The sequence below is a fragment of the Apaloderma vittatum genome, unplaced genomic scaffold (genome assembly GCF_000703405.1).
Source record: "Apaloderma vittatum isolate BGI_N311 unplaced genomic scaffold, ASM70340v1 scaffold9837, whole genome shotgun sequence".
Lineage (NCBI taxonomy): Eukaryota > Metazoa > Chordata > Aves > Trogoniformes > Trogonidae > Apaloderma > Apaloderma vittatum.
Window position 1 is genome coordinate 28,945 of NW_009726703.1, and position 9,872 is coordinate 38,816.

Here is a 9,872-nt window from a genome sequence, read left to right on the forward strand (position 1 = left end):
TTAGGCTCCAGGAACGTTGTCGCAGTCCCCCGGCACCAACTCGTGGAGCGATGCCCTTGTCCGTCCTCCCTCAGCACCCATGGGTGGAGCAATGCTCTCGTCTGTCCTTCCCTGGCACCCGTACATAGAGTGATGCCCTTGTCTGTCTCTCCACAGGGCATCAGGCTCCAGTACAAGACGTGTTTTGCCCAGTGATGCACAGGTTCCCACCTCTGGGAGGGAGATTTGCCACAGAGACCATGCTCGATCCCACTCACTGTGATTAACAGCTCAGGCCACGCTCCAGGAGCTGCCACCAGTTGTGTCCATGTAAGGAGGCTAACAGAGGGCTCAGGACTAAGCCCTTTGATATTCTTCTTGTCATCGGCTAAGCTGGTGCGAACATATCCAAGACAGTGGTAACCCAAAGTTTGCCATGGCCCAACCACCGTCAGCAACCAGGCACCTAATGAAGGCAGCTCCTGTCCAACCACAGAAACATTGCCCAAGTTTTCAATCAGTTCATCCACAAACCTTCGCCAAACCAGCTGTGAGCCACCTAACACCTGTGGACAAACACGGGTAGGGTCCTGGCTGAAGGCAGCATCCTGGCTATGGCTACATACAAACCAGCGCACCTTCCCACGGCGCTCATAAGGCTGAGGCTACACCCTGGGACCACTCAATTTCATCTCAAATTAAACACAAGAAAAGAGCAAAACATCTGCTGAACATCTGCTCAACCATGCCAGCAGCACTGGAGAGGACAGGACTTGCAACCACAGGGAGGTTCCTTTCCCCTCCAGCCTGAAGAAGGTGTTATTCTCATCTCCTCCGTGGTATCTTCCTGTCACAGGTGCTTGGCACAGAAGCTCATGTTTCCACGCAGCCTGTCTCTACTGCCCTGTAAAAAACAGATACTGCCTCACCTCTCCCCTGCCACCTGGGACAGCCACACTGATCTGCACAAAAAGGAGATTGGGTGTAGCTCTCCCTAATCTCCGCAGCCCTTCACCATGGCATCTGGGCACCAGCAGGTCATCAGCTTCTTTTTCTGGCTGTCCTTGGACATGTCCCTTTTCACTGGGAAAGGACACATAATCCCCAGGTGGAAGAGGCACGCAGAGGAGCCCAGGCAGACAGACAGACGTGGCGAGATGAACCGCTGTGTCGCAGGAGGGCTGCGGGGCTGCCGGCAGCGTTCGGGCATCTGCTATCCTACAAGGGGACAGCAGGATGGAGTCTGCTCGGAGACACCCGGTCATCCCGTGCTGGCAGAGGCAGGGCACATGAGAGGGACAAGCAATTCCCCCAGAAGGAGACGTGTTCTCAGTGGCATCCCTTCCCCTGGGGTATTTCTATCACGAGTCCTCTCAGATCTGCTGGTCTGACTCGAGCTGGCTGTGCACTTCACGCTTGGGAAGCTCAGAGGAACACAGACACCCGTCTCATCACGTAGCTCAAGAGAGGCAGATCTGCACCTCGGAGAGAAAAAATCACGCTGTGGCTCTGGAGCATCACGTCCACCGTCACCCTGGAAAGGCTCGACTGGAGGAACCGCTGAGCAGCCTTGACCAGTGACCGCCTCTTGGAAGAGGACTGCAGGAACTGGAAGGACCGATAAATAAAAGTGCCTCTCCTCCCTCTGTGCTCATAAAAATCAAAGTGAAGAAGCAGGCATGTGGCGAGTCACAGAGACCTTGCTCCCGGGAGAAGGCGGTGGAGTAAACATTTTGCTTTATGCCCGAGTTAGAAGATGTTCACATGCACGTGGATGTCACCGAAGCCCCGATGCCCCTCAGCTCACCACATGTTCCTGATTCTTTTCCATTACTACTTATTCATCATATGAAGAGCCACCAAAATCCTTCATTAGCAAACCTAAGGTTAACAGGTAAGCACTGGAACACATCACTTCGAAACAAAAGCCCAAATATTCAGACATAAGAAACTCTGGGACCCAAACCCAAGATCTGCACGAGACCAGCATCTCAGGTTTCCATCTGTGCCACAGCTTCAGCACCGTAACTGAGCCCATGCAGTGGCGCAAGCCCAGGAGACAAGTTCTACCTACCCCATAGAGACCACATCCTCACAGGCTAAATAGTTAACCTTATTCTCAACAGGGCAGGGGACTGGGAAACCACATCTCTCCTCAGAGTCATCTGCAACCTGCGCAGAATTACAACTTCTCCATGAGTAAGCATATGTGCAGCTGACAGGTTAGATGGGTAAGGTGACATGTTCAGAAGATTCGCAGTGTTTCTCCAGGGTAAGGGACATGTAATGCACTTCTCTGTGGGGTGACATTTAAGGAAAACATAATAGCAATGCAAAGCTCTTACTGGAAAAGCTTTGTATTTGCCAAAAGCTCTTTAAAAATAAAACAGAATGAAAGGTCTCAATCACTTTCTGGCCAGTGCAGTGTTCAGACTACACATCTCGGTGACATTTATCCCTGGGGAAAACACGGGGTCATTTTTTAATGGTACCGCTGCACTGCAGTGATGAAACGAGCCGTGTCCAGAATCACAACCTCCTCCTGACCCAGACGGGAGCACCAGCTTCCCAAGACCCGAATTGGGTCTCTGCTTCCCAAGGATCCCTGGGCATCCAGGGGGGAGACTTCCACCACAAGGTCAGCGAGAGGAGCTCCAGCCAAGCAGAAAGCAGCAGCCGTGATCACGCAGCACACTGGTGCGTTCTGCATCGCTAGGATTGATGTGAGGGCCAGGGAAGAGGCGCCCAAAAGCCCAACAGACAGGATGGAGAGGTACCAGTAACAGCCAAAGGAATCTGGGGACATCCGTGTCACCTCGCCCTGCTCGCGGCTGCTGCTTGCCAGCGCTGTGGTAACCCCTGGCCTCTCTCTGCCGTGACTAACCTCTCGCCTCGCACCACCAGCCCCTGGCAAGCTGCCCTGCCGCCGTGCCGACGCGCATCCGTCACCATCGCTGTTGCAAACGCAGTGACTGGAGCTCTCTGAACAACCGAAAGCAAGATGCCCTCAGTCTGAGCAGGCGATCCAAAACCCTGCACTTGGGTGACAGCCACCACCTCTCCTTGCAGAGGTTTTGCACGGGGTTAGCACTGGGCTGCAAGGGACCTCTGGGCTGTGACAGCTCAGGGGCTGGCGGACATCATGTGTGACACCTGTGGAGCGGGCGTGCATGCTGGGCAGCACAGGCAGAGCTGCTCTCATTCCTGGAGCTGCTTTCTTTCCAACTCAGAAGGAGATCTGACTATTCATCTCGTCTCTCAGAGGCCGTTGGAAGGTCCCGGCTGCTGCTTTGCCCAACGCAATGTGCAGGCTGGGCTATAGGAAGTGTCTCTCTCGCTCTGGGCAGATAGACGAGAGCCGGTGAGGGGCACACAGAGCCCCACTGGGGTTCTGCAGGGTTTTCTCAGCAGAGGTTTCCCCTGACCGCCAAGGAGCAAGGCAGGGTGACAGAGGGAAGGTTTGCATCAGGCTCTGCTATAGCTCCCCTGTGCAGTGTCAGCACCCAGGGACAAGCCATCAGCAAACTAAAAAAGAGAGGGGGGAAAAGAAAAAAGGGGGGAGGAGTGAGGAGGAAAGGAAATGCAACCGCTTTTGGATGAGGAAGCACTAACTCCAGGCGCTACCGATCTTCAGGGCAGAGAGAGAGCAAAGGGTTTGACCTTGGTGACTCAAAGGAAAAATAACGAGCGCTACCTCCCCAAACACGGAAGTGGGCTTTGACACGTCGCAGTAAGCACTAATTCCCTCGTGACCTCTCCCTTACACACCCGGGGAAGACAGTGACTCGCACCACCTCCACCAGGGCCGAATTACAGCTGCTGAGGAGTGTGAGCTGCCCACTCCCACCCGGCATGAACGGCTCCCTCCATCGCACCCCACGGCTGACGCTCAGCAAGAGATGCTCCATCAGACCACGACTGTCCCCCTGCGACCCTCCCAGCAGCATCGTACCCTTCCCCAGACCCTTCTCTAGGACTCAGCCCCTCAGGGGTGGTTTCCAGCCACCCCTCCAGCAATCCATTGCTTAACGTACAGCTGGATGTTGCCGGATGAGGAGGCAGCCCCAAACTGACAATTTAATTCTAGGTTGTTTTTCTCAGCTTCCCTGCGCATGAGGGAGACAGAAACAAGATGGGTCCGAGTCCCCAGTACCTGCAGGTCTCTGCAGCTGCGGCTGGGCTATGCTTTCTGAGCACCCTCCTCTGTTTGCAGCGGGGTGGGACAGAGGAGAGCTGTCCCAGCACCCATCCCTCCCACGCAGCACCACGAGGCCGGTGCCATGGCCGTCACCAGCAGATGAAGCATCCCGAGCGGAGGCAGAACACGCTGCAGCCCCTTCTACCACCCAGCCCCAGCGCCGCAGGTGAGGAAGCAGCCTGCGGGTTGTCTCTCTGAAGAGGGCTCCGGGTGTGTGTCTGCCCGAGTTTCATTACTCATCTCGGCCACTTCGCTTCCTGCCCTGGTGCAGGGCCAGCGACAGCTCTGGGCCAGCAGTTTTCTTCTGGTTTAGACACACACACACACCAGGGCATTCGCCACCCAGGGACCTCTCCACACCCAGCCCTGCTCCCGCTCCCGCAGCCAGAGGTAACACTCACCAGCTCCACCTGCGGACCCAGCCCTTCCAGGATGCGGTGGGCAGCCTCTGCCTTCTTCTGCAGGGAGGAAAGGGGGGAGGGAGGAGAAAAGTTATTTCTGCCATCGCATACAGTCGCAGCCCTCGGCTTCAGCTCTCCCCCACCGTGCCAAAACCTCTTCCCAACCCTCCGCAGAGCTCCCACAAATCCCACCCTTCCCTGAAAGCAGGTGGAGAGGTTCAGCTCAGCCTCTTGATCTGCAGGAAAGCCCCCACGGGCGAAGAGCTCTGGCACTCGAGTTACCACGGCTTTAATGCATCCTCATCACATCTTTAATGCATCCGAGCTCTGCCCTGACCCCCAGTCCCTCAGGGTGCCAGGCGAGGGATCGCACCCGTTACCTCCGCACAGTCGCAGTGCCAGGAGGAGGAGGAGGAAGGCGGGTGAGCCAGCACGAACGCAGAGATGCCCTTTCTAGGATTCATCGCTTCACGAGCATGTGATCGTTAGATTTGAGCTGCCTTTGGCTCCTTGTCTTGCTCTCACTTCCCTCCCCTCCCCGCCACAGAGGAGCCCTTCTCTGCCCCAGGCCAAGCTACCTAGTGCTTATTAGAGGAAAAAAAAAAAAGAAAAAGAAAAAAAAAACCACCCAGGAACACGTGTCAAGGCTGTGCTGAGGCTGCTAATTAAACAGGCCTGAAAAAGAGACATGGGCTGGCTGCAGCAGGAGTCTAAATAAAAGATGACATTTTCAGTAAACAGCACTTCCTCGCAAAGGCAGGCTTTTCAGGGGGGTTACTGACAGTCCAATAAATCCAGCTCGCTGTAGACGGGCCACAGGGCTGAGCCAGTGAAGCCTAATACCTGGCAGTGAGGGAGGGAAGGAGACGGATTTTCATGGGCATTTCTTCAATAACATACGTAGTTTTAGCTATTTTAGGGTAGGGGGGAGAGAAAATCCTCAGATGCCTGAAAGAGGAGCGACGGAGGAGCAGGCAGAGCTGAGCTTCCCCAGGATTTAAACACAGGGCTGGAAAAGGGGTAAGGAGGAGGGGGAAATCCTTTTTTGAAGCACATTCAACATTCTAACCCAATAAACACCTGAGCTCCCCTTGATGTGCAGGATGGGAGCTGAGCCCCAAGGCTGGGCTCTGGGCATCCCAGCGAGCCCCAGGGCTGGGCTCTGGGCATCCCAGCAGCCTCATTTGGACCTGCCTTGTAGCAAACCCTGGGTGAAGACACCCCGCCCGGGGCTGGGAAGGGATTTCAGCACTGGGGATCTGTCTCACACTGCTCTCTTAATGACTGGCGCCTCTCACCTTCACGGCAGGATGAGTTTCCCAAGTTCTCAGCACAGGGGATATCTCTAAAGCTGGCACATCGCTCGTCCCCATGTCCTCCCTCCTTGGTGGGTTTCCAAAAAGCTTCACCTACACCCCACTCACCACCACCAGCTGGTTGTCAGGAACACTGATGCAGCTGGTGGGTGTACAAGTTCCTCGCCGGGGCTTCGCACACCCACACAGCCTCATCTGCCAGCACTTTTGCAGGGTTGGCCCCGCGTGTGTCACCAGCCCACAGCCCCAGCCTGGGTGCACAACTGAAACAGCGAGACCAGGGTGTGCTTCCAGCCCCTCTGTTTACTGTACATCTTTTTTTTTTTTTCAAGTATGCTATGGGAGGTGTAACCAGGACGGGGCCAGAGCAGGCACATTTCCCCAGCCATACGTCGCGCGATGCTGGGAATGCATCCCTGCCTGCCCACCTCGGGAATCCCAGATGTCGCGATCGCTGTGTGCACCTCACAGGCAAGGACACGCTGGCAGAGAGAAGCGGAGCAGCTAGCGATGCTGTGGCACAGCCTGAAATGCAGCTGAAGCCCATCCCAGCGAGCTGCTCTGCCCCTCTGGCCTCTTCCCTGTCCCTGCTCTGTCCTAGGAGGACCATGGGCTCAGAGGTGTCCCCAGCGCCTGGCTCTCAGCAGCTCGCTCCAGCACTACCGCGTGCCGCCTGATGCCAACACGCGTCTGTCTGGTGCCAGACGGGCAGCGAGATGCTCGCAGGGACCACAGGGAAAGCGCAGACATCCCAGTTGGGAGTTGGGACTTTGGAGAGCAAGTGCATCGGGGAATAAAGTCCGGGAGATGCTGGGAAACAGCTGCGATTGTCAGGGAGTGTCACCACGAGTCCTCACATTCCCATCAGTATCCAGCAAACCATTCCGCTACCCGCTCAAGAGGCAACAGCTGCAGGGGACGTCAGAGCCAGCAAACCTCCATGAAAAACCAGCTTTGTGTCGAGGTAGCACTTTAAGTGGTTACCTGACCCACACTGGAAACAAGGGAGTGCCCTTACCTGACCCACAGGGGAAGCAAAGTGCTCCTCGGCACCAGGACCTGTCTGCAAAGCACAGCACTCGCCGAGCTTTAGATCGACGGGGCACAACACGTGGCCCGAACGGTAACAGCCATGGATCTACCCTGCTCACAAAATACCACACCTGCCATGGGGTGCGTGCCTCTTCCACGTGAGACCCCTTCGCTTAAAGCAGATTTCCCACCAGGTCCATGAAGATGAGGAGCCCCAGCGAATTTAGCACCCAGCTCTGGAACCGATGCCGCTGCAGGCCCTGTGTACAACGCCATTAACTGCGAGAAACAGCCGAGGATATTGAGCTGCTGCATTTGCCATGTTTAGACAACTTAATGAGACAACCCAGAGGCAAATCACCATAGGCAGAACACGTGGCGAATCAAGAAGAATGACATAATTTGTCTTGCATTAACCAACTGTAATATACACGTCTCCAGAACGAAAGAACAGGAGGGAAAACTATTCCGAGCACGTCATATCTTTGTATGTACACAAAGAAATGCCTCTATCTTGAAAGCTGCCCAATTAACACTTGACACCCACTGTAATTGCTGATGCTCCTTGCTGCATTTATCAGATCACAGCAGAACCGTAATGAGCTGTCTGAAAGGCCACGCAGAGCGAGGTGAGAGCCGGCGGCAGAATTGGAAAGGACGTATTACACCCAGCAGAAGGTTCCCACCGTGCTGGGGCTCATCCTGAGGGACAGACAGACACAGGGAGACACGCTCCTGCCTGGGGACGCAGCTAGCCAGGAGCTGTCTCAGATGAAGAGGTGAATCCCATCACACACTAGTCCTTCACGTGCATTTTTGGGTGGGTCGAGGCGTTTCAAGAAATGCAGCTGAACCTCTAACGCTGAGCAGAACCCAAGGATGCAAAAGGGGACCTGCAAATGTGGCAAACAGCACCATCTTCCCCCCAAAACCCTCCCTCCCCATCTCCCCAAGGGGAGGGGTACGGGCAGGCAGAGCACAGCTGAGGAGGTCACATTCTTACGCCATCTCACGCTCCCCCAACAGGCCTGGAGCCAAAGATATCTTTGTCGACAACAAAAACCTCCCTGCAGACTAAAATCTCCATTCTCGCCCGAAAAGCATTTGGCTTCCAAAGCAAACTTTAGGCCCTTGTTTTTCCTTTGAAGAAACTTAAAATAGGACGGGGAGGGGGAAGAGGGCAGGAGAGCAACTTCCCAGCCACGTGAGCTCCCAGGGGGATGACGAACCGACCCCACGAGGCAGCGGAGCATCCGAAACCAGGGGAGGAGAGACTCTGGGATTTCACGTGGGCTCTTCTTAAAGCCAAGTTTAAAAATGGAAGAGAAGGAAACACAAGAGTTATTTTGAGAAAGCGGATCTGAAATTAGGAGGCGGCATTTTCTTGGACCAACTCCAGCCGTGGCTCCATGCAGCACAAAGCTGCTGCAGCTGAACCGTGCTCCCGGGGTTATTTATAGCAGCCCGCAGGCAGCCGCGCTAGGGGATGGAAGGGTTTCTATTTGGGACCAGGCATGTCCTGCAAGGATATAAGCAAAGCCATCTCCGTGGTTTTGAGGTGGCAGGAGAGCTGCACACGGGGCGGCGCTGGGACAAATTCCTGTGCCGGGGACAGGCAGCGCTGCGGGAGCAGCACGGCAAACAGGCTGGAGACGGGTTTTGTTTAAAAGCAAGTTCGGGGGAAGTGTGGCTGAAGCCAGCAGAAATCACGGAAACCCTCAGGCGAGACACCTCACTACGTGAAGCAGAAAGCAAACAGTCTGGGGGGATTTAAAGGCGCTCACCCCTGCGCCAAGATCTGCCGGGGCCAAACCATGACCTGGCACTGCCAGTTTCATGGGGAAAGGTTTTCATTCCTGCGACTGCGGGTACTAATTTTTTCCCCTTTAAACCTCAGCATCCTCTCTCCCAGAGCCAAACCACCGCAGCACTTTGCTGCCCTCGCGACAAAGCAGGTGGGATGAGCCTCGGCACCGTGGGACGTGAAAGGAACGCTCTCCGGGTTCTCTACTTCTCATCCTTTATTTCCAGGACCTGAAAACACAGGACATAAATCTGGGCTGGGTTTAGTCATGGACAAAGCTTCTAAGTCAACGCACCGACTGAGATCTCCAGACCCTGAGGCAGATACCAGGACCATCAAAAAACCCTAACAACAACAACAAAAAAATCCTTAAAATTCAAGAAAAGATTGCCCACGACTCCAGGCTAAGTGTTTCAATTTTGTCTTTTTGGAAATCCTGCTATCATGCAGAAGCACTAATAACATATAACCTCAGACCTTTCCGTTTTCCTTCTGGACTGCCTGAAAGCCCATCGTGCATCAATAAGCCAAGATAAGGCAATCCCAGAATAAAAGTTATCACAAACACAAGCAAAATGAGCACAGTCCGTTCAGCAACCAAATACGAAATGCCTCCAACCTGACTACCACACGAACTAGAATTTGAAAATAAATAAATAAAAAAATCCTGCAGATTTAATGCTCGAAAGCAGTTTCACTGTTAAGGTTTTATTTACTGCACCAGCTCATGCTGACGATGCAGGCCTGATTCTTCCCTTTCTAATGTAAATCAGGAGTTCATAGAAAATCAGAGTTATACAGACATAAAATCCCCGTGGGATCTGAGTCACACTCGGCGCCTTTGAGTAGTTAACGGCTAGATTATACTTTGCAATGCTAAAAGCGTTCATTTATTTATTCTCTTATTTACGGATGGGGCATTAATGCTTTATGAAGGTATTTGAGGAGGGTAAATGGATAGCTGGGAGCACGCGCCGCTCAGACACAACAGCAGCAGGGGGTGGAAGAAGTTCAAAACAGTCCTTTGAATTCCAATTTTACAGCATAATGCTGAATTTATAGATAGATAGCTGTGCCCTTTTGAAGGAACAAGCACCGAGACAGAAAACGAATTAAAATTTAATCTTATTGATTTCCACCAA

At 53.9% G+C, this 9,872-nt stretch overlaps 1 protein-coding gene across 1 annotated transcript in view; it reads right to left on the bottom strand.

Moving 5' to 3' along the window:
* The window catches only part of LOC104276916 (nuclear receptor corepressor 2-like), a gene marked incomplete at its 3' end in the record, with an annotated part of 31,605 nt that extends 26,563 nt beyond the window's left edge, over positions 1–5,042 (bottom strand). The window contains exons 1-2 of the mRNA XM_009873388.1: positions 4,959–5,042; positions 4,579–4,635 (exon numbers count right to left, since the gene is read on the bottom strand). Coding sequence (XP_009871690.1) covers positions 4,579–4,635; positions 4,959–5,042 — 141 coding nt within the window. The remainder of the gene's footprint in view (positions 1–4,578; positions 4,636–4,958) is intronic.
* Between the last annotated feature and the right edge of the window lie 4,830 nt (positions 5,043–9,872).